This window comes from Oncorhynchus keta, chromosome 35 (assembly GCF_023373465.1).
Source record: "Oncorhynchus keta strain PuntledgeMale-10-30-2019 chromosome 35, Oket_V2, whole genome shotgun sequence".
In the NCBI taxonomy this organism is placed as follows: domain Eukaryota; kingdom Metazoa; phylum Chordata; class Actinopteri; order Salmoniformes; family Salmonidae; genus Oncorhynchus; species Oncorhynchus keta.
This window is the reverse complement of record NC_068455.1, coordinates 60,274,496-60,299,794: the sequence shown is the minus strand read 5'-3', so window position 1 is coordinate 60,299,794 and position 25,299 is coordinate 60,274,496. Positions and strand designations below refer to the sequence as shown.

The 25,299-nt window shown below is 42.4% G+C and overlaps 1 protein-coding gene across 4 annotated transcripts in view; it reads right to left on the bottom strand.

Moving 5' to 3' along the window:
* kcnip4a (potassium voltage-gated channel interacting protein 4a) overlaps positions 1 to 25,299 on the bottom strand; it is a 250,518-nt gene that overhangs the window by 18,605 nt on the left and 206,614 nt on the right. For all 4 annotated transcript variants that reach the window (XM_035753145.2, XM_035753144.2, XM_035753146.2 and 1 more), the window contains exon 2: positions 4,566 to 4,690. In XM_035753145.2, the coding sequence (XP_035609038.1) occupies positions 4,566 to 4,690 (125 nt within the window). The remainder of the gene's footprint in view (positions 1 to 4,565; positions 4,691 to 25,299) is intronic.

Here is a 25,299-nt window from a genome sequence, read left to right as displayed (position 1 = left end):
ATCTCATGGGGACACTTGTATTTCAGACTTTGATTCTCAGAGGTGTGCTACACTGTGTCCCTTGTTGCTTCTTATTTGTTGTTTAATAAACCCATTTTAATATCCTGTCAGGAGTAGCTTAGGTCAAGAAGTCCCTGAACTGAAAAGCAGGCAAAGAAACAAAGTTTGAACTAAGTAGGTCACAGGTTTTTATTTTGGCTGTTTCGTGACATGATTCGGTGAAAAGTGAAGTGTAAGGCAGCTGTGAAGGGTGTTGTGGGGTTAATCTCTGACCTCTCTGTGGATTGTCTTACTTGTGATAGAGAGTACTAGGTAAACACTGATTATACTGTCTACGTAAGCATGATCTATTCCTGGCTTCGAAAGTACTGTGGTGGGAAATTCTTGGTCACACTTTGAGGCTGTAACTGTAATAAATACAGCATATTTTACAAATGCATAATCATGGATATTGTACCACAGGTCATCTGAGGCCATGGTCATTATTGTGGACACAGCACAGTGATTACAAACATGTTTCTATCAAATGCAAAACCAAACCTTCCCTCACATTATATCATTTTGGTTACCACACATTTCGAGAGATGTACAACGGAGAGAGTACTAGAGAGCTGAATCAACTTCAAACCTATTCCTTTTATACCTAAACAAATCAAGGTTTCTGCTGTACAGACACAAAGTTCGACATAGACCATTATTCTTTAAAGCCTTTGTTGTGTTGCAAAGCGACTGCTAATTAAAACTTTTGTTTTCTTGTCAACCCCCCCACTTTTTGTTCACGCTGCATGAGGCTATAGAGGAGTTACACTGAGAATGGTTACAGCACGTCGGGATATTATACCGCTTCCCTTATTTCACCTCTATTGTCTGCTAGTCAAAATACTGTATGTTTGTGAGTCTTGCAGAGTGGAAATGCAGTGTGTTCACGCCATCCTTGAAACCCCAGGGACTGTTGGGAGATTACAGATGTCAACGCTAATAATACATAGCGACTAAATGTGAAAGTAATGAAGAATGGCTGGGCTCCAAACCAAATAAGGTCCCCCTTTTCCATCATACAATGCAAAAATCCCCAGTTTCCATTATTTTGGATACCACGGCTAGAAGAGTTCTCGCTGACCTTGAAAGAGGGGCCTCAAAGGAGCATAGGGAGTTTAAAGAGTGTGTGTGTCTCAGTCACCAGATCTCAACCCAATTGAACTATCAACACACACCTCGCCATAATAAAAACTGAAAGCACGAACCACCGCATTTAACCATGGAAAGGTGACTGGGAATATGGCCAAATACAAACAGTGTAGTTATTCTCTCCGCAAGGCAATCAAACAAGTGAAATGTCAGTATAGAGAAAAAGTGTAGTCGCAATTCAACGCCTCAGACACGAGGCGTATGTAGGCGTACACATCACGGACAAACTGAAATGGTCCACCCACACAGACAGTGTGGTGAAGAAGGTGCAACACTGCATTTCCACTCTGCAAGACTTCATACAATGCATTCGGAAAGTATTCAGACCCCTAGACTTTTTCCACATTTTGTTACGATAGCCTTATTCTTAAATGGATGAAATAAAATATCCTCAACCTACAAACAATACCCCACAATGACAAGTTTTTAGAAATGTTTGCGCACTTGTTAAAAATAAAACATAGATACCTTATTTACATAAGTATTCAGACCATTTGCTATGAGACTCGAAATTGAGCTCAGGTGCATTCTGTCTCCAGGATGCACACCTCAGGAGGCTGAAGAAATGTGGCTTGTCACCTAAAACCCTCACAAACCTTTACAGATGCACAATTGAGAGCATGCTGTCGGGCTGTATCACCACCTGGTACGGCAACTGAACCGCTCACAACCGCAAGGCTCTCCAGAGGGTGGTGCGGTCTGCACAGCGTATCACCGGGGCAAACTACCTGCCTTCCAGGACACCTACAGCACCCAATTTCACAGGAAGGCCAAAAAGATCATCAAGGACAACAACCATCCGAGCCACTGCCTGTTCACTCCGCTACCATCCAGAAGGTGAGGTCAGTACAGGTGCATCAGAGCTGGGACCCAGATAATAATGTTTACATATCTTGCATTACTCATCTCATATGTATATACTGTATTTTATACCATCTATTTAATTTTGACAATGTCATTGCCATTTTGCTGTTGCTGTCATTGCTCATCCATATATTTATATGTATATATTCTTATTCCATTCCTTTACTTAGATGTGTGTGTATTAGGTAGTTGTTGTGTTAGATTACATGTTAGATATTTCAGCACTGTTGGAACTAGAAGCACAAGCATTTTGCTACACTTGCAATAACTTCTGCTAACCACGTGTATGTGACCAATAAAATGTTATTTGAGTAGGGAGAATCTTGAGCGGCGCCGAAACAACGTTTTCAACCACCATCAACAATACATGGAATTCCTTGTGGAAGAATGGTGTCACATCTAGAGTTCTAGACAGTTGTAGAAGCTATGCCAAGGCACGTTCTGGCAGCTCATGGTGACCCAACGCCCCATTTAGACACTTTATGTTGGTGTTTTCTTTATTTTGGCAGTTACCAGTACATAGTCAGCAGCATTCACATACACAACTTGAACGGGCCCGTGGTGACTCAATGTATCTGTATTCATTTGATAAGCTTGTGAGATGAACTCATCCATGACAACAAAATCATAACTGTAATTTGTGGAATGCAAAAACCAGCCGCATGTGAAATTCGTTTCAATGACTCATCCCGGCAAGATTGGGAAGAAAATGTATGGGGAAAATAAGGTTATTGACAGAGGTTTGAACAGTGGCATCGCCACTGATGGAATTGAATGTGTCACAATCTGAGATGGCAATCTTCTGCCCCATGCCGATGCCCTGGCTCTGAATTCCTGAGTAGCGCCGAAGAGTTTGTCAGACGTGATGACATCTAGGTTGCAATTACCAGGAGTCTGGCATTCAAAAAGACGATATTCTACCACCCGTGGACGCTCACCCTGGAGCCATTTGATTCGCACCCAAGTCTGAGACGTCAAAGACACAGAGCCAAATTGCTCGTAATGGAGACTGTGCCAGACTACATTTGTCTGGCTAGTTTTAAATATTGCCTTTATTCTGCCCTTGTCACTGGGTTAGTGTGAACCATAGATCAGGTATTTGACTAGCACAAAGGCCGGCTGATGGCGATATTGAGTCGTTTCATCTTATCCTCCAAAGGGAATATATACATATGGCTAAACACTCGTATGTCCCGTGGGCCTATTCGTACATAAAACATTCTCCATTCAGACTGCAAAGGCATCGATTTCCTCAACTATATTTCATGCAGTTAAGAAGTGATGGGTCTAGCTTCTGCTGAGAGAGGCCACTATTATTGAACATGCAAGACCAAAAGCCACCTTAAAAGGTACTCAGCAAAACAACGTTGCCATGAGCAGCACCGCAGATATTGAAATGAGCGAGATGCAATACATTCTCTCACATAGTCACATACAGTATCTGCGCATGTGCACGGGTTCCCTTCAGGCTGTTACATAGTGGTAGTCAGGGCACCAAACCGCCGGAGAAGTTGATCGTCACGCTTCAACAGCCTTAGTTGTTGCAGAAATGTACCCACTATACCGCTAACTTTCTGCATCTACGTCATATCGCTGAGCCTACCTTTAAAACCCTGGTCTTGGTTGAAGAGGAGACAAAACCAAAAGCTCTAGAGGTAGGAGAGCGGAAGGGGTCCACCAAATCTTTTGATGGGAGATCTCATTGGGGAAAGGAGTCGGGGAGATTACAGGGTGCCAATTAACAGCCGCCTCACTCATTAGACCACTTATCAACCCCTATTTCCAGTCTCCTGTGGAGAAGGGCTAATGGGTAGTGTTGACCTCCGTCCTCCCAGGGTCTCGGGTTAGGGTCCATGGGGGCCAGGGCCACTCAGGATGCAGGTATCATAGACCGTGGCTCCCTTCTTCCATTTGTCACCAGACAATTTGGGTCAAATTCATTCTGGGTCATCTCATTACGGTTCACAACAGAGGTGACGATTTCAATTGTATACATACCTCTCTAAGGATCTTTGTGTCATCTGATTGTACACTAGAATGGAATATATTCTAGGTATGACCTAATTGTTCCTTGAGTACTCTAGAATATTCTCGAGTGAGACATCTTCCAACTGTGATTACACTTGTGCCATTTGACAGAAGATCACACATAACATTTTTTGGTCCATTAAACCTATTGAATACTTTCAACGCACCCCCTACAATTCCATATACAGAGTTGAAATGCCATGAACCCAAGGTCAGGGGACAAGAGCTCAATAAGACAAGAGTTCAATAAGGCAGACAAAATGAAGTTCAATAGGTCAGATCATCTTTAGAAAGGAAAAACAAGTGTAGCAAGTAGACTAAACATCTACACACCTGGCCATAGTAGGAAAATAAATACATAAATAGCTATCTAAGAATGGAGACATGAATTCGACTGGATGGAGGAGGACCTTAGCGTTGAGACAAAAAAGACAGTGCACGTTATTTCAATGGCTTTGGATGCGTGGTGAAACTGGGCCACTTACGTTCTTGAAGCCTCGGTAGAGGATCTGCAGCTCCTTGCGGTTGAAGCGCGTCAAAGCCTCCAGTTGCTCCAGACCCTCGGGGCGATGGCGGACGGCCGACAGCTCCAACTCATCTTCCACGCTGTCTGGAGAGGAAGAAGAAGGAATCTGACTCATTCAGAACAATTCAACACAATTGGCTGCATTTCACCCATAAAAGAAAAGTGTGTCCTGTCCTACTTCAGTAAGTTTTGCAGTGCCACACGGCATTCTGGAACCCACAGAGGTCTCACAGCACTGACTCGCCCTCTAAGAACAGAGATTAGCAGTGTAGTTTACACTCGCCACGTTAACCAAAGGATTTATACGAAACAATAATGCTCTACCGTATGCTAGTTTGTGTTAAAGCAGCAAGGTTAATGGCGTGAATGATATGAATGTCAAACACATTCTAAACATGCTAATTCTGGATCCTTAAGTAAGTACAGCACTGCAAATATTGTGAAACCAGTTACTTCACAGGCTATTGTTATATAATTGTAGGGATAGCATACCATTACCATAGCAGCACCATAGTGAGCCAAAGGAGTCTATAGCCACTTTGAAATGTTTGATTATTATGGGAGGAGCAAATGAGGATACGAATAAGTATTGGAACCAGCCCACCTGTCACCGTTATCTGATATGATCATTTTTATCACCCATGTTGCTAATGTAATCCCATTGAAATGCCATTCACACAAAGGCCTACAGCCAGTTGAATCTCAGCCACAGACTCAGGAGGGGTAGAATATAGGCTAGTAGTGTACGTTCATTGTCAGTTTAGCCATACCCACTTGATGATCTCTCCAATTTGATGTTATTTGATATTAGGCTTAAGGTTAGGCTTCAAGCACACTTCAAAGCCAACCAATCGAGGAAGATCTTTTCACATCCTTGCTTGGTCCCTCCACTACAAAACCAGGCAAAACCCCCAAGCTCTTGGCGGTGTCCCGATCTCTCCTCATGAAATATCACAGCAGAGGTAATTAGCGTTATCGAAACCCAGGAACAAGGGCCCTCTGGCAGGGAGCCTCCTCGAGATGGGGGCCGTTGAACTCGGAGAGGCGCTTTAATGGGCCTGTAATGATGGCAGCCGCCGTCTCGGGCCTGTCAATGCCAGCGGTTGTCCTCAGAGCCGAGCACTTGAAAAGTCTCTCTTGCACACACTCACCTGAGGTATGCCAGCGTCTCACCACCTCTCATTAGCCCTGAGAGGAGTGTTGTGGACGGTGGCCAAAATGCTACGTCTCTTCTCCGTATTGGATTAACCTGCCGAAGAGCTGGTGTGTATGTGTGTGTCTACAAGCATCAATAGGATAGGGAAGACACTCTCATAGCTCATATGCTGCCAATTTCAGAGTTTCCCTTTGATGTTGGTGAAAACCCTATGCTCCCACTCCAAAAGAATACAGTATCTTGTGATCTGGTTTATTATGCTAATGCCAAGGTGCTCGTCGTCCTCAGATTGCTGTAATCAAATCCTGCCATCCCTCACACTTTCAAGTCAATTAATCACACACAAAGGCCATGGTGAGTCTGTCCAGTCCACTGAGCGTGTTGGCACCACACGGTGAGGTAAGAAACTGTGTGACGGTGATTCTTCAATAGCGCTATGGAGTCTGACTCTACAGTGAGCTGGTTGGATGATGAATGGGACACACACAGGAACACACAGACAACCCAGATTAACGATTCACCCGTTTCTACTGACTCAGTTATGATATAGTCATAGGGTTTCAATTCATGTGTGTGTTATTTAATAGACAAAGTACAATGAACAGGTGGGTTGTATCAGACTTAGCTTAACATTTCGCCCTCAGTGTCTAACCCAGTTCTTCCATATTGGCACTTGCATGTCTTTTCCCATGCATCTTATTTCTCATGACATTAAGGAGCTCACTCAGTGAAGTTTGAAATTGATTTGAAAAGGGGGGGGGGGTTTAGACTTTAGTATTAGGTCCCACATTTTGTGTAGAATCTAAAGTAAGGATTAGGTCTCTAAAAATGTTGCCTTGGTGGTGCCTCTGGCCATTGGCCAGCCACATAAGGACACCAGAGAAGAGACTGGAGAAGCAGTGACTGCTGGCCTGAGGTTCCTTTCAAAAACCTCACTGACTGTACTACAACACCACAGAGTAAAGGGTGGGAGGTAGGATAATATTTAGGAGGAAAGAGAGGTAAAGGGGGGAAAGAAAGAAAAAGAGTGTGAGAGAAAAAGATGTTCTGAGAGAGAGAAAGATGTTCTGGGAGAAAGATGTTCTGAGAGAGAGAAAGATGTTCTGGGAGAGAGATGTTCTGAGAGAGAGAAAGATGTTCTGGGAGAGAGATGTTCTGAGAGAGAGAAAGATGTTCTGAGAGAGAGAAAGTCACTTGCTTTGGCTACTGGCAGATGACTTTTTGACGGCGGAGCACGGTAAGAGCTTCATTAGTCGGGCTTTGACGCCGTGCCTGTCGCCGTTCTGAGGGTAGACATAACCTAGGACAAACAGCATGGTGAGTGTAACAGTTACCCTGACAACCGACGGCTGCTGTGCATGCTGGGAGACTGAAACGGAACGGAGAGTGCAAGCTGTGGAGATGAGTGACTGTCACCAATGGCTCTCAAGACAACACTGGACGTGTGTGCATTTACGTGCCATGTGTAAACATTCAGAGTCGGCACATATATTCCTCAAAGGAAAATTAAGCATCTCAAATCTGGGCACAAATGAACAAAGAGCATGCATCTCATGTCCATTTATTAGTGTGCAGATGCAGCCCATAAGACCTTGTTAAAGCAGCTTGGGCTCACGATAATTCAGTCAAGTATTGAAAAATACTGCAATGCAGCAACTTTGCTATTACAACACTGGTACATCAAAGAATCTATCCACTTCAGTATGGTTCTACTGTATATTTTTTCATTTTTAACTGTATTTATTTAACTAGATCTTTCCTCACTGTAAATCAGCTCCAGAGTTGAATGTTTACTGTATTTATATGATATAATCTGTGTATTGACTCCTGTCTGTATCCTGTTTGCACATTGTCAATTGCTGGCAATTGAAAGCAATCCTAGGGGAAACACTGACTGTAGAGATTCAACTCTTATCAGTCATTTTAATCTCCTATTGCAACGTTTGCTCCATGGAAACCAGTCAGTATGTTACATGACGTATTAATATAATGTAGTATTGTGGCACTAAGTCATCACTGTAAGCGTGGCTTTGAATACAATCTGTAGCACATGACCTCAGGTTGGACTTTTCACTTTTCACACACACAGTCAAGCGTATCGCTTCACAAAACACACAGGGGTCCATATTGTACTTGCCACTGTAAGCAATATTATACATGACTGACAAATGGATAATGTTCCACGTAATCCACTCTCGCAACAGCATCGTGTGTCAACACTATTTCTACCCACTCAAGGGGATCCAAATGCTCAATCTTTATGATCGCTATAGCGTGTAATAAAAAACACTTCAAACATTATCTACTTAGTGTTCTAATGGTGCCCCGCACTCAACATGAAAGTCTTTAAATAACACGTTTAAGAGTCCTCTCTTACAAGCACTAAAGTTGTTTCTACTCTCTTGCCAGAGGCAGTGCTGAAAAAATGTAGTTCAAGGCTTTAAGGTAAGCATAGGAATGAGACAAGCTCTCAAATGATGTCGTTCACCACTCACTTCCAACACGTGTAATTCCAAGACAGCTTTGATGTTAGGTATAAAGAATAACAGCAGTGTTGCGTGTTTGTGAGGAACACACAGTGAGGACTCCGACACACTGACAGTCTGTAGATGGGAAATCTACAGAAATTCTATAGTGGCGTCCCTTTACTTGGGACTTGTTCAGTAGGGGGCTACATTTAGCAGGTTGAAGTACACTATGTAAAGCTGACAATGATCTGACACTGCAGTGTGTGTGACAATGGTTGGTCAAATACAGCAGTATGTGTGAATTATGACATACAATTTATAGTTTATATTCTAGAATCTACAGTGCATTCTGGAAAGTATTCAGAACCCTTCCCTTTTTCCACATTTTGTTTCATTACAGCGTTATTCTAAAAGGAAGGCAAAAAAAATACATCTCAATCTATACACAATAACCCATAACGAGGTGAAAACAGGTTTTTGGAAATTCTTGCAAATTTTTTTTTTTTTAAAACACAAAAAAACAAACAGAAATACCATATTTACATATGTATTCAGACCCTTTGCTATGAGACTCGAAATTTAGCTCAGGTGCATCCTGTTTCCATTGATCATCCTTGAGATGTTTATACAACTTTATGGGAGTCCACCTGTGGTAAATTCAATTGATTGGACATGATTTGAAAAGGCACACACCTGTCTATAGAAAGTCCCACAGTTGACAGTGCATATCAGAGCAAAATCAAGCCATGAAGTCAAAGGAATTGACCGTAGAGCTCGGAGACAGGCTTCTGTCGAGGCACAGATCTGGAGAAGGGTACTAAAACACTTCTGCAGCATTGAAGATCCCCCAACAACACAGTGGCCTCCATCATTATTACATGGAAGAAGTTTGGAACCACTGAGACTCTTCCTAGAGCTGGCCACCTGGCCAAACTGAGCAATCAGAGGAGAAGGGCCTTGGTCAGGGACGTGACCAAGAATCCGATGGTTACTCTGACAGAGCTCTAGATTCCTTTGAGGAGATGGGAGAACCTTCCAGAAGCACAACCATCTCCATAGCACTCCAACAATCAGGCCTTTATGGTAGAGAGGTCAAGATGGAAGCCACTCCTCAGTAAAAGGCACGACAGCCCGCTTGGATTTTGAAAAAAGGCACCTAAAGAACTCTCAGACCATGACAAACAAGATTCTCTGGTCTGATGAAACCAAGATTGAACTCTTTGGACTGAATGCCAAGCTTTATGTCTGAAGGAAACCTGGAACCATTGCTACGATGAAGCATGGTGGTAGCAGCATCATGCTGTGGAGATGTTTTTCTGCGGCAGGGACTGGGAGACGAGGGAGAGATGAACGGCCTAAAGTACAGGGAGATCCTTGATAATAACTTGCTTCTTCAAAGTAGCCACCTATTGCCTTGATGACAGCCTTGGACATTCTTGGAATTATCTCATCCAGCTTCACCTGGAATGCTTTTCCAACAGTCTTAAAGGCGCCCTTAACCAGCATGGCTACCACAGCATTCTGCAGCTATACACCATCCCATCTGGGTTGGGCTTAGTGGAACTATCATTTGTTTTTCAACAGGACAATGACCCAACACAACTCCAGGCGGTGTAAGGGCTATTTTACCAAGGAGAGTGATGGAGTGCTGCATCAGATGACCTGGCCGCCACAATCACCCGACCTCAACTGAGATGGTTTGAGATGAGTCGGACTGCAGAGTGAAGGAAAAGCAGCCAACAAGTGTTCAGCATATGTGGGAACTCCTTCAAGACTGTTGGAAAAGCATTCCAGGTGAAGCTGGTTGAGAGAATGCCAAGAGTGTGCAAAGCTGTCATCAAGGCAAAGGGCGGCTAGTTGAAGAATCTCAAACATAAAATATATTTTGATTTGTTTAAACACTTTTTTTGATTGCTACATGATTCCATGTGTGTTATTTCATAGTTTTGATGTCTTCACTATTATTCTACCATGTAGAAAATAGTACAAATAAAGAAAAACCCTGGAATAAGTAGGTGTCCAAACTTTTGACTGGTACTGTATTTTTTATATTTAACAAATGTGCAAAAATGTTTATTTTTCATTATAGGGTATTGTGTGTAGAAAAACAAATTGCATCAATTCTAGAATAAGGCTGTAACGTAGCAAAATGTGGAAAAAGTCCAGGGGTCTGAATAGTTTCTGAATGCACTGTAAATATAGAAGCTGATTAATGACATTAATCTGGTTATTTCTTCGAGACAATATCCATCCAGGCCAATAACCTGTGTGAGCTATGTCGCAGACAATCTCGCAGACACAATCGCCTCCTCCTCTAGCATGATGTCAGACAAGTTTATTGACAATACGGTCAGATGTCTTGCGTTTGTCATCCATTCTTATTACCACACTGACACACACCCTTCTGCTGACTGGCAAGGAGAAGTCTGTGCGTCCTCGCTAAAGACAAAGCGTGTTGGCAGTTCTTTGGAGAGCAGACATTTATGTGGAATGATTAAGGTAGTGCAGTGACAAGCCTTTAGTAGCTCAGTGTTTCAACTAGAAATGTTTTAAGCAGTGGTGGCAAGGGTAGGGGTGTGCATTGCTACTAACGTTAGCACAATGACATGCTAGCTGTTCTCATAGACTTCCAGTCATTGAGCCAAAAACTATCCATTTAAAAGTGCGTCTAGGCAGAAATATATATATATATATATTTTTGCTGCTGCTAAATGAATCTAGGGGAAACACTGAGTAGCTCCACTAAGAGCTAAAGGGAATAAGCAAAGGAAGTAATGTGACTACTGTGGCCAGTATTGACGACATTCAACAATAAGGTTTGTCTGAAGTGAATGCGCTTATACAAACATATAATTGCATGTTTTGTTATTTTCTGGAGCTGTGCATTAAGGGAATAAGTGTCTGACTTGAGAAATGGCAGACAACAGTGGAATTAATGTAGGGTCTGAGTGACGCGGCCCATAATCAAGGAGGAAAAGAGCATGCAGCCAGTGTGTCTGGAGGAATACATGCCCTTTGTTCCTTTATTGACTAAATGGATGTGATATGTAATATGTAGGGGACAGCTTTGACTAGGAGTTGGCAGGGGTCACAGGGACTGCTTCCTTACCACTGCTCCAGTGAATTGTCGTGCCAAGTTCATAGTGTGACATATAGTATTAATGATACGCAAAGGTTGGGCGTTGTTGTTCCTAACCAAGACACTGTTGTAATACGGACAAACTGGGGGACCCAGCATTTTAAATCATAACGCAGCATAAAAACACAACATGCACACTGCTGTCATTTCATACTTTTGGCTTCTGTGAAAAAGTAAACAAAACCTGGAACAGTTAGTTAACAAATCGATTGATACAGTGTTACAGGAATGGTAGGTTGTTAAGTCCAAAGCTCATCAAAATGTTGGAGCATTTTACTTTGATCCAGCCTCTCATCAATAAAGTGGTTGCCTTAAATATTTTGCCCTAGAGGGAAAATGAGGAATGAGTTCCGATCCCGTCAATGGTTTAGGAAAGGCAATAAATGCCCCAGAAAAACAATTACCAGGGGATGCTATTGCTTTGCGGCCTGACAAACACAAAGTATACAGTTATGCTAAAAGACAAAAAGGATGCCAGAATAGCGCTATTCCCTACAGACTGACTTCGGACACATCAAATCCCAACTGCTCAATTTCATAAAAGTATGACATTCACAAGAGTCATTTTCCCTACAGTAGAGCTAACGGTTACAATTACACTCACTGCCATTAATATGATATATGGCCTGAAAAACATGGTTTAATTATTTGATAGATTAATAGTATGTATAAACTCAATTGCCTTTGTTTGAGTAGACAAATAGTTAGACATAGTTGCGAATACTTACAATCAATTCATAGTTAAATAGCATTTTTCTGCTGAAACAAACAATTTGATTTCTGCTGCTGTGCTTGTGTAGGTCCTATTGTTTTGTTAAAAGGTGAAGGGTAGGGTTACCATAGTTCTGAGGGGCCACGTGCTGACGTTATTCAGTACACATACAATCCATTGTTTTGCTGACTGAAAGTTCCCTCACATACAGTAGCTTATCTTATAAAGTATCTGCAGTTCATTGCTTACATTTAAGCAGACCATATATTTTTCCACAGATGACTTACAAGCTGAGATGCAGTATACCAAAGGCATGACAAAGTCCAGATCAGGGAATCGTCCTGAACCTTTCCACGATGAAGAGTATTCTGGGTGAATGTCCTATTATCAGCACAGACCATGTATCATGAAGAGGAAACATAATTCCCTTCCAGCTTTTCAATCTTAACATCCCTCATGTAAAGCTCTGACCTTCTCATGACTTGCATCAAACCTCATAGGTTACCCTCCCCTAACATCCCTTACAAATATCCCCCAATAGTCCAATATTACTGGATCATCAAACAGAGATAAACTTCAGTTAGGACTTACAGTGCTCTGTTCAGAAAGCCTTTGTTTCTCATGCCTGTCAAGGTCTTATCCTGGCATGAGTTAGCGTCAGATCCCAGACATTATGTTCGCTCTGTGGCGTCAGGAAGCCGGGATAAAAAAAACAGGCCACCACTCAGAGGACCTACACCTTATCATCCGGCGACACACCTGCTAGTGTTACAGGCAATCACACTCGTATGTCATAAGATCCTTTTCGTATATCTGTGGATCTCTCAACTGTGCCTGGAATGTCGTTCCATTACGGTAGATGACAGGTTCACCGCAATTACCGTAACCCGTGTTGACCTGAGGATATCCAGGCCTTGTTTGGTGATAATGCGGTGCGGTCGTTAACCAGAGGAAAGGAAACTCCTCTTGGGTGACGAGAAACCCAGTTGAATAATAGAGTCATTAACAGATGACCATACTATACCATACTATACCATATAGTGGTATATATAAGGCGGTGGCCCGTTCCTGTAGGTTCATGCTCTACAACATCCGCAGAGTACGACCCTGCCTCACACAGGAAGCGGCGCAGGTCCTAATCCAGGCACTTGTCATCTCCCGTCTGGATTACTGCAACTCGCTGTTGGCTGGGCTCCCTGCCTGTGCCATTAAACCCCTACAACTCATCCAGAACGCCGCAGCCCGTCTGGTGTTCAACCTTCCCAAGTTCTCTCACGTCACCCCGCTCCTCCGCTCTCTCCACTGGCTTCCAGTTGAAGCTCGCATCCGCTACAAGACCATGGTGCTTGCCTACGGAGCTGTGAGGGGAACGGCACCTCAGTACCTCCAGGCTCTGATCAGGCCCTACACCCAAACAAGGGCACTGCGTTCATCCACCTCTGGCCTGCTCGCCTCCCTACCACTGAGGAAGTACAGTTCCCGCTCAGCCCAGTCAAAACTGTTCGCTGCTCTGGCCCCCAATGGTGGAACAAACTCCCTCACGACGCCAGGACAGCGGAGTCAATCACCACCTTCCGGAGACACCTGAAACCCCACCTCTTTAAGGAATACCTAGGATAGGATAAAGTAATCCTTCTCACCCCCCTTAAAAGATTTAGATGCACTATTGTAAAGTGGCTGTTCCACTGGATGTCATAAGGTGAATGCACCAATTTGTAAGTCGCTCTGGATAAGAGCGTCTGCTAAATGACTTAAATGTAATGTAAATATAGTGTCCACTCCAAACACAGAGGTAACATTAGCTAGCTGCTGGGAGGATGTCATGTCATCACCCCCCCCATATCGTTTTTCGTTGGCTAGAGCAAGAGATGCGGGTGATATTTGGTTAGCTAGCAAGGAATGTCAATAAATTTGCTAGGTAGCTATGCAGAACTTGAACAACTTATCCACAGTTCGCATATATCTTAGTTGTCAAACAAATTAATTTGGCATTGATAAAATGGACGGGCAGGCAGACAAGTACCCACTCAGTTGACAAAATGTGGGTTGGGACAAGCATGCTTTGGCAGGCAAGCTGCAGAAGGGCGAGCAGGCTACTATTCCCCATTGTATATCAGTGCAATTTTGAAAAAGTTTGAGGGTTTATCTACTGTTCCCTCGTTAGACTTTAGCTCATCTCACTCTGGCTAATGTTAGTTGTTGATTTTGTTGTTGTTGATGTGCATAGGCAACTGAGGGTGAGAGCCTACCTCCATGGTTCTTTGATCAATAGGATTGTAAAGTTCCCAAAGGTAAGAGGACCCATGGTATTTACATATTTACAGAAATCCATTCAGGTGCATTTTGTGGCTTTTGGTGAATGCTTTCTAATGATCTAAACTCGTGCTGTTGCTACTGCCTGTAAACACACAGTCCAGTTCAAAGTGAATGATGGCAGGCCCATGTGGCAAATGGTTTATTTGCATATAGGCCGACTGTAGCTCTGATTGGCTATGGCGCACCGGTCTGTGTAAAGTACACTCCTATGCAAGACAGGTGTTTTTATTAGTATTTATTTACTGCAGTGTGTATTAATTGTCCAAACACACAGCCGCTTTCCCACTCTATATTGCTATAAGATTTTCAAATGCCTTACTCCACGTCAGGGGTTCCCAAACATTTTTTCACTCAGGACCATCTACCAGCATTGGGGAACATCCTGGGGCACCATGTCTATTTCTATGGACACTGTTCATGATACAAACTGTTCACACACTTGTTGGTTTCGATTTAGAGAATATTTTGTCATGAGCTGCAGATACATTTTTGCAGGTTTAAAGCTCATTATCTGGCAACTCTATACATTTTGTCATGTCTAATGTGTATTAATGTGATATGAGTGACTAGCATCACAACAACAAAAACATTGATAGGCTAACAAAACGTAGCTCGAGAAAAGTTTGCTGACATGGGCTGGTTGATTTGGACATTTCTGACAAGTTATAAATAGCTCTCTAAGGTTTGCAATGACTGACATGACAAGAGGAAAACTGATGATGTACTAGCCAACTTCGAAATTGCACCTTGTGCATTATACTATTACAACTTTCAAGTCCTTGCCGATGACAAGCATTCCCATAACATGATTTAGCCACCACCATGCTTGAAAATAGGAAGAGTGGTACCCAGTGATGTTAGCCCCAAACATAAATCTTTGTATTCAGGACATACATTTCTTTTCATTGGCAAATTTTTAACAGTTTTATTTTAGTGCCTCATGCCTTCCTTTTTTTTCACCCTGTCATTTAGTATTGTGGAGTAACTAAAATATTGTTGATACATCCTCAGTTTTCTCCTATCACAGCTATTAAACTCAGAAAATGTTTTAAAGTCACCATTGGCCTCATGGTGAAATCCCTGACCGGTTTCCTTCCTCTCCGGCAACTGAGTTAGGAAGGACACCTGTATTTCCGTATTGAATGGGTGCATTGATACACCATCCAAAGTGTCATTAATAACTGCACCATGCACAAAGGGATATTCATTGTCTGCTTTTTTAGGTGCCCTTCTTTGCAAGGCATTAGAAAACGTCCCTCGTCTTTGTGGTCCTTTTGTTATATTCAAAAATCATGTTAAACACTATTAATGCACAGAGAGTGAGTCCATGCAACTTATCTTTTGACTTAGGCACATTTTTACGACTGAACTTATTTTAACTTGCCATAACAAAGTGGTTGAATTACTTAACTTAAGACATTTCAGCTTTTCATTATTAATTCATTTGTAAAAAATTCTAAAAACAAAAGTCTACTTTGACATTATGGGGTATTGTGTGTTGACCAGTAACAATATCTAAACTGTATATATTTTAAATTCAGGCTGTAACAACAAAATGTGGGAAAAGTCAAGAGGTGTGAATACTTTCTGAAGCCACTGTACATGAAGAGAACAAACGGGCATAGGGCAGGTCAGTATCAGTTCTTTCTCCTTCCTGGTTGCTTGTTGCACTAAGAGTGAAAAGGAAGCCTGGTCGGCACAAACCATGTGTTGTGATCTCTCGACATACGACACACCACAGCACACTATAGTTGACACACTGAACCCTGAGCCAAACTCTAAACTGATCTTATCTCCACCTCAACAATCTCCTTATTTAGTCTCCATTTGGGACCTGGCAAGACAACAGAAGACCGAAGCAAGAGTCTCGTATTCGTAGTAGGCAAAGCAACATTCTGCCATTGTCCACTTCTAAGGAAATGTATAAAAGTGTATTGAAAAGTCTCCACCTGTCACCTCCACTCCACCTGTCAGTGGTGCGATATGTGACAAATGTCAATGAGTGTGAAAGTGTTCTACGGGCATTGAACATGTCAGGATGGCCAACATCACAATGTGTTTGAGCCAATCAGTTGTGTTGTGACAAGGTAGGGGTGGTATACAGAAGATATCCCTATTTGGTAAAAGACCAAGTCCATATTATGGCAAGAACAGCTCAAATAAAAATAAAAAAGCGACAGTCCATCATTACTTTAAGACATGGAGGTCAGTCAATACTGAAAATGTCAAGAACTTTGAAAGCAATCGCAAAAACCATCAAGCGCTAGGATGAAACAGGCTCTCATGAAGACCACCACAGGAAAGGAAGACCCAGAGTTACCTCTGCTGCAGAGGATAAGTTCATTACAGTTACCAGCCTCAGAAAATGCAGACCAAATAAATGCTTCACAGATTTCAAGTAACAGACACATCTCAACATCAACTGTTCAGAAGGGATTACGTGAAATCAGGCCTTCAGGGTGAAATTGCTGCAAAGAAACCACTACAAAAAACACCAATAATAAGAAGAGACTTGCTTGGGCCAAGAAACATGAGCAATGTACATTAGACCAGTGGAAATATATCCTTTTGTCTGATGAGTCCAAATTGTTATTTTTGGTTCCAACCGCAGTGTCTTTATGAGGTGCAGAGTAGGTGAGTGGATGATCTCGGCATGTGTGGTTCCCACAGTGAAGCATGGAGAAGGAGGTGTGATGGTGCTCTGCTGGTGACATTGTCTGATTTATTTATTTAGAACTCAAGGCACACTTAACCAGCATGGCTACCACAGCATTTTGCAGCGATACGCAAAGCCATCTGGTTCGTGCTCAGCAGGGCTATCATTTGTTTTTCAACAGGACAATGACCCAACACACCCCCAGGCTGTGTAAGGGTTATTTGACCAAGAAGGAGAGTGATGAGTGCTGCATCAGTTGACCTGGCCTCCACAATCATCCGCAGAGTGAAGGAAAATCAGCCAACAAGTGCTCAGTATATGTGGGAACTCCTTCAAGACTGTTGGAAAGGCATTCCAGGTGAAGCTGGTTGAGAGACTTCCAAGAGTGTGCAAAGCTGTCAAAAGGTGGCTACTTCAAAGAATCTCACATTTAAAATATATTTTGATTTGTTTAACACCCTGCAATGAGTAGGTGTGTCCAAACTTTTGACTGGTACTATATATGCATATATATGCGTGTGTGACAGGAAGAACAAAGTAACCCAAGTGAGAATGCAGGACGTACTATGGATTTCAAAATTGCAACCTAAGTTCCAATATTGGCGGGAGCACATTTTCTTTAATTCTGCTTTCCGGGAGGCAGTCAGTAGGTGTCTGCTATAACACCAATCAATCCGCATGTTCTTTCGGAGTTGAAATGAGGATGAACAGACTATTCCTTAGCAGATGGTAATGAACTGAAATTACACAGCGAGAGACGGAGTGTGACTGCAAACGGGAGAGTCCTGCAGTCTGGGCAATGGTAGATTTAATAGGTTTTGATTCAGTCCTGTGGAAGAGGTTGACCAGCATGAGATCAGTTTAACCTGCTCTCCCGCCATTTTACCGACATCACCTGCTTTTCCCAGCACATTCCTGAGATTTTGGAGAGCCGGATCTGATCGTCCCCCAGATTGACAGATAGTACAGCAGTTCTGGCGGCTTCATAATTAGCCACTCAGAAGCACATCTGCTCATGTTTGGGGATGAGCCTCACTAACTTTCCACTTTTTTTCCCCTCCAGAATTTGAAAAGAGGCAAAATCATGTCAGGTAAGGCTTAGCTAATAATATCAAAATGATGGTGATTAGGCGCGAAGCCCAATCTGGTGGAGAGGCTTGAAATGATTTGAACCCACATAGGCGCCGAGGGAAGTGGTGTTCAACTGTTGCACCCATAAATATTTCAAGCACCTGCTTCTCAGTCAGATGGAGAAATGGTGCTGTTGAGCCCCAAGGGGATGGAGATCTGTCTTTCAGACTGACAGACAACTGAAGCTTTGGTTGGTGAGGTTTAGCGTTTGAAATTTGATACAATCCTCTGGCACCAGAATAACATTTCTGTTCATCTCCATCCTCCAAACTTCAACAAAATGCCTCATCATTACAATCCAGGACGCGAATGTGGACACACCTTCACTTATAACCTGGCCCAAGCACATTTTAGAGTCAAGACTCTGAAGCTCGTTTCCAAATGTGATTATGAAGCAGCAACATCCAGGTACGGTCAGAGACAGAAATGTGTGCACCCACCACAGGCAACACGTGCCATCATTTCTATCAGGGAATATCAGAGCGCTGCGGTCAATGGTGCTGCTCAACGAAGCAGGTGAGCGCAAACATAAACACGGACCTTGTGCCTTCAAGACCCCAAGCTGTTTTATCTGATGAGGCAAGAGGCATTAGTCTCTTTGCAGGGTAGCAGACAGCAACAATTCACACACGTATACAATGAGACCCCTTTCCTTATTGAATGTTGGAGCAGCACATACTGTATAAGGCCATAGACAGCTTAGTTGAGGCATGCCAAACTGACGACTCAAACGGAGGCATTTTCTTTTACAGGCAGTGGAAAGGAGGACATCTATTTGCCATTGTCTCCACTATCAATCTGAATATTGACCTTTTTAAAGTATAGTTTTTTGGAGACGGCATGAAAATGCTCAGTGCCAGAAAAAAGCCACCTCCACTGACAACCACTGGATCTTGTGTACAAGATGGCTGTGTGTGTGTGTGTGTGTGTGTGTGTGTGTGTGTGTGTGTGTGTGTGTGTGTGTGTGTGTGTGTGTGTGTGTGTGTGTGTGTGTGTGTGTGTGTGTGTGTGTGTGTGTGTGTTTGCAATGTTGGCATTCCAAGGTCTAGTTTGAAGGAAGGGGCTGCGACCAAGTCGCACCTGTGGTGCCCTAGGGTCGTATTCCGATATTCCGCCTGAGTTTCCTGAGGAGTAATAGATTCCCCTTGGCCCTCTCACAGCCACAAATATTTTCAAATGATCCAACACAAATGCTAGACCACAGCCTGACTCCAGAATACAATACAACCACTGCCAGACAATGGACATCCGTCAAATTACTTCTCTGCATCGGTGTTGTGTCTGGTGTACAAAGTCGATTTGAAGATGGTACTTTCGACCACACTCTTGACTACCTAATGGGGAAGGCTCATTACCTCCCACATAGCCGTGGAAAATATGGGGGATGGTAGATACAAATAAATGCAGCCATTCTTTCCCATTTCCTACATCTCAAACACAAACTTGCCTTAAGATTGCAGTCTGGGAAAACAATATTATATTGCTGTCATCTAATAGATCAGTAGCATCTATAATGAACAAAAATATAAAACGCAAAACACAACAATAAAGATTTTACTGAGTTGCAGTTCATATAAGGAAATCAGTCAATTGAAATAAATTAATGAGGCCCAAATATATGGACTTCACATGACTCGGCAGGGGCGCAGCCATGGGTGGGCCTGGGAGTGCATAGGCCTACCCACTTGCGACCCAGGGCCCATCCACTGGGGATCCAGGCCCAGCCAATCAGAAGGTGTTTCCCCCCCACAGAAGGGCTTCATTACAGACGGAAATACTCAACACCCCCACTCTCCCACAGGTGAAGAAGCCGGGTGTGGAGATCCTGGGCTGGCGTGGTTACACATGGTCTGCGGTTTGTGAGGCCGGTTGGACGTACTGTCAAATTCTCTAAAACAACTTTGGATGTGGCTTATGATAAGGACATTAAATTCTCTGGCAACAGCTCTGGCGGACATACCTGCAGTCAGCATGCCAGTTGCACGCTGCCTCAAAAGAAACTTCACATTTTAGTGGCCTTTTGTCCCTGGGAACAAGGTGCACCTGCTTAATGACCATGCTGTTTAAGCAGCTTCTTTATGTGCCACACCTGTCAGGTGTATGGATTATCTTGGCAAATGAGACATTGAGAAGTTTTTTTAACAGGGATATAACCAAATTTGTGCACGAAATTTGACAGAAATTTTCTGTGCATATGGAAATTTCTGGGATCTTTTATTTCAGCTCATGACTTTACATGTTGCGTTCATATTTTTGTTCAGTGCAGTTCCATGTTGCTGGCTCTGAGGACTGCAGTGGAATGGCTTTGGATAAGAAGGCTGGTCATTGTTTCTGCGAACCCCAGCCACATTGGCAACTCATTTTCACTAACACCAATAGAGCCAACTGTTCGTGCAATGGCATTGGTTATTAAAGCAATTCTGGATTTTTTTTACATTTCCTATCAGAACTGTCAGTCCATTTGTGCTGTATGCAAATCTTTGCCACTGTTTAAATGCAATGCTTTATGCTGTCAGCACAAGGTCCACTCCAGGTGAAGTAGCCTAAACTGTGGTGGCAGAGAGAGTAGACAGGGAGAGATAGGCGAACAGTCAAAAACCATGTTTCAACTATGGGGCATCTTGCCAGGTAAGATATCTCAATTACAGTGTTGGTTAGCACACACTAATAAAGCACAGGTGGTGAATCAGAGATAAATCTGGCTTAATAATCAGCATGGCATTCACTGGCATCAAATAGGGGACTGTTATGTACTAAAAGACATAATTGGTCAACAAAATGCTGTGATCATCTCGATCTTAGATGTTCAAGTGTATGAATTTGGTTGAGTTCATTATAAACTATGTTTCCATCCACAGTTTTAACCAGAGTAAAGTAAAAAATGACAGAAACAGGTTTCAGTACAATTTTATAAACGCCGATAGATAATTTGTTCGTTCGACATGGTGGGATCTTTGTGTGTCGATACAATTCATTATGAGATAAATGGCGGAGGGAATGCCTTTAGACGCAAATATTGATACAATAACCATCATATTGAAGCAAAGAGAGTCACCCGGTGATATGGTTTGCTCCTCCCACTACTACTCTGAAAACTATATGCAGTTCATTAGACTACAGACGATTCCAATAAATATTCTGGTGACATGATGATCGATGCCTGACAAATAAATATTCTTGCTCTTATCCATAATAATTTCCTCATGTAGACTAGCCTACCCACACTGCCTACCCGCACTATCGGCGAGCTGTTGAGTAGAGCGTATGCGCCATGACCAAAGTAGACACATTTGCTATTAAACGCAACAGTTTCTTTTGTGACTAAACTATAGGTATATCTTAAAATGCGATGGAAACATATTGAACTTTAGATTTTTATTCAGTACATGAAAACTTAAGGGAAAAGTCAATTGTGTGCACTACGTCGTCACATGCTGTTGTTGTTTTAAAAAAAAATCTGCAACAAGTCTGTTCGGTAGAAACACCACTGGTTTTCTTTATGCAGATTTTAAAAATATTGACATGATAAAACTGTCACCAATTGGATGGATACCTAGCTACTTACTGTAAGCAATGTTTTTTGAGAATTAAAGTTCAAATGTGCAGCTTTTCCAAAATACCATCGTTTTTTAGATGTACCAGAACATCAATCATTTACTTTGGTTAGAACTCTTGAAAAAGTAAAGTCGTCCCTAAACTGTTTTTCCCCCGTTCTTAAACTGATACGGACATCACAAAGTGTTGTCCTTTGCTATTATGGACAGTGAGTGACTGCATTTTGGGGCGAGGGATTTGGTGACAACATGCTTTAGGACGGGGCATTTTCAGAGTTGAGGTGGGGGGTTTGCTGTTGAAAAGTGCAGTAATTTAGAAGGTTAATGAATAATTGCAGTAATCTGACAGTGGAAGTGTTTCCATCATACATTAGTCTGCCTGGAGAAAACTCAGACATGGTAGAAAACACCCCTTTCCCCAGTGGCAAAAAGTACAAATCCTTTAAAGTACTACTTAAGTCGTTTTTGGGGGGTATCCATTACTTTCCTATTCATACTTTTACTTCACTACAATCGTAAAGAAAATAAATGTACTTTTTACTCCATACATTTTCCCTGGCACCCAAAAGTAATCGTTACATTTTGAATGCTTAGTAGGACTGTAAAATAGTGCAATCGACACACATCAAGAGAACATCCCTGGTCATCCCTACTGCCTCTTATCAGGCAGACTCACTAAACACCAATGCTTCTTTTGTAAATGATGTCTGAGTGTTGGAATGTGACCCTGACTATCTGTAAATTAAAATGACAAGATAATGGTGCTGTCTGGTTTGCTCAATATAAGGCATTTGAAACGATTTATACTTTTACTACTTAAGTATATTTGAGCAATTACATTTGCTTTTGATACTTTTACTCAAGTAGTATTTTATTGGGTGACTTTACTTTAGTCATTTTCTATGAAGGCATCTTTACTTTTACTCAAGTAAAAGCTGCTCCACCAATTCACAGATATACAAAAATAAAGTTAATGAGAGATGAGAGAAACTTCAGGATCCTGTGCAATTAAATCTCAACTTTTATTTCATGAAATGAAGAAGCTCCTGAGTTTCAAAATAAACTTGCTAAGTTTTCTTTCATTGAGTGTGCATATGAACCAAATATTGGTTGGAGAAGTGACAAACACATTTTCACATTCATGTTGCGATAACACATACATAATTAGATAACATGAGCTTTAGATAAAAAATTTAAAAAAGACATGCATTATTAAAGAAGTTGGGGGGGTATTAGTTCCACGTTTCCACATTTTGTAACGTTACAGCCTTGTTTGAAAAATTATTGAATTCAAAAATGTCCTCATCAATACCCCATAATGACAAAGCGAAAACAGGTTTTCTATTGATCATCCTTGAGATGGTTCTATAACTTAGAGTCCATCTGTGGTAAATTCAATTGATTGGACATGATTTGGAAAGGCACACACCTGTCTCTATAGGGTCCCACAGTTGACAGTGCATCTCAGAGCAAAAATCAAGCCATGAGGTCAATGGAATTGTCCGTAGAGCTCCAAGACTGGATTGTGTCGAGGCACAGATCTGGGGAAAGGTACCAAAAAATGTCTGCAGCATTGATGGTCCCCAAGAACACAGTGGCCTACATCATTCTTAAATGGAAGCTTGGAACCAGTAAGACTCTTCCTAGAGTTGGATGCTTGACCAAGCTGAGCAATCAGGGCAGAAGGGCCTTGGTCAGGGAGGTGACCAAGAACCTGATGGTCACTCTGACAGAGCTCTACAGTTCCTCTTTGGAGATGGGAGAACCTTCCAGAAGGACAACCATCTCTGCAGCACTCCACCAATTAGGCCTTTATGGTAGAGTGGCCAGACAGAAGACACTCCTGACTAAAAGAAACATGACAACCCGCTAGGAGTTTGCCAGCAGGCACCTAAAGGACTCTCAGACCATGAGAAACAAGATTATCTGGTATGATTAAACCAAGATTGAACTCTTTGGCCTGAGTGCAAAGCGTTACATCTGGATGAAACCAGGCACCGCTCATCACCTGGCCAATATCATCCGTACGGTGAAGCATCATGCTGTGCGGATGTTTTTCAGTAGCAGGGACTGGGAGACTAGTCAGGATCGAGGGAACGATGAACGGAGAAAAGTACAGAGAGATCCTTGATGAAAACCTGCTCCAGAGCCCTCAGGACCTCAGACTTGGGCGAAGGTTCACCTTCCAACAGGACAACGACCCTAAGCACACAGCCAAGACAATGCAGGAGTGGCTTTGGGACAAGTCTCAATGTCCTTGAGTGGGCCAGCCAGAGCCCAGATTTGAAACCAATCAAACTCTCGATCTCTGGAGAGACCTGAAAATAGCTGTGTAGCGATGCTTCCCATCCTACCTAACAGAGCTTGAGAGGAAAGGGAGAAACTCCCCAAATACAGGTGTGCCAAACTTGTAGCATCATAACCAAGAAGACTCGAGGCTGTAATCGCTGCCAAAGGTGCTTCAACAAAGTACTGAGTAAAGGGTCTAAATATGTATGTAAATGTGATATTTCAGTTTTTGGTTTTTAATACATTTGCAAAGATTTCTAAAAACCTGTGTTTTCTTTGTCATTATGGGGTAGTGTGGTGTGTAGATTGATGAGGGGGAATAAAACAATTGAATCAATTTTTTAAAAAGGCAGTATTTTAACAAAATGTGGAAAAAGTCGAAGGGGTCTGAATACTTTCCGAATGCACTGTATAGGCCGTCATTGAACATAAGAATTTGTTCTTAACTGACTTGCCTGGTTAAATAAAGGTAAAAAAAAAATCAATAAGTAAAAATATCAGCCCTAAAATCTCAACTGCCATGTGTTCAATGTTTGGAAACCGATGCAGAGTTGGGGTTCATTGAGTCTCACAACTTAAACTCAAGGAGCCTGTCCATTACAATCAACAGCACTGAGTTACAATTGGTTTTGTGACGGATTACAGCGAGTGAAAGCACAGCAGAGGCTTTCACTTGCAATTCACATGAAAGGCTTCACCCCGTCCATGCCTTCGCCAGTGGTTGTGTGACAACATTATTTATATCCTGCAAACTTCAAAGCCACTGCAGAATTCTATGAAAAGGTGGTTCCGTGTGGCTCAGTTGGTAGAGCATGGGGCTTGTAACACCAGGGTGTCTGCTAAATAACTCAATTGTAAAGAGATGTCTCTAATTGGGAGCATTCCCATTTGCAGATACCGCAAAGCTCCCTGGTATTGTTGTAGCCTAACTTCCAATGATGTATCCAATCCAATAAAACTGCAGAGTCCCTTGTTGCGGATGGTCCCTTTAATCAGTCGTATGGCAAATTACAAACCTGTCTGTGTGGCTGATAGTTTTCACTGTTTCATACATCAAGCAATGGCTGTCGTGCCCTGAGGCGGTGGCATCCCCTTTAATGAAGCGACTTTAGACCAGTCGGCACTTTAACAACTCAAACTAAAATGGCATGAACTCACTCACAACAACATTATGTGCAGACTTTAAAACGTATGGGTTAAAGATTTTCAATGCCAGACAAAACACTCCGACATTCAGGGATATCCGTCTGAAAAAATAAATAAAAATAACAT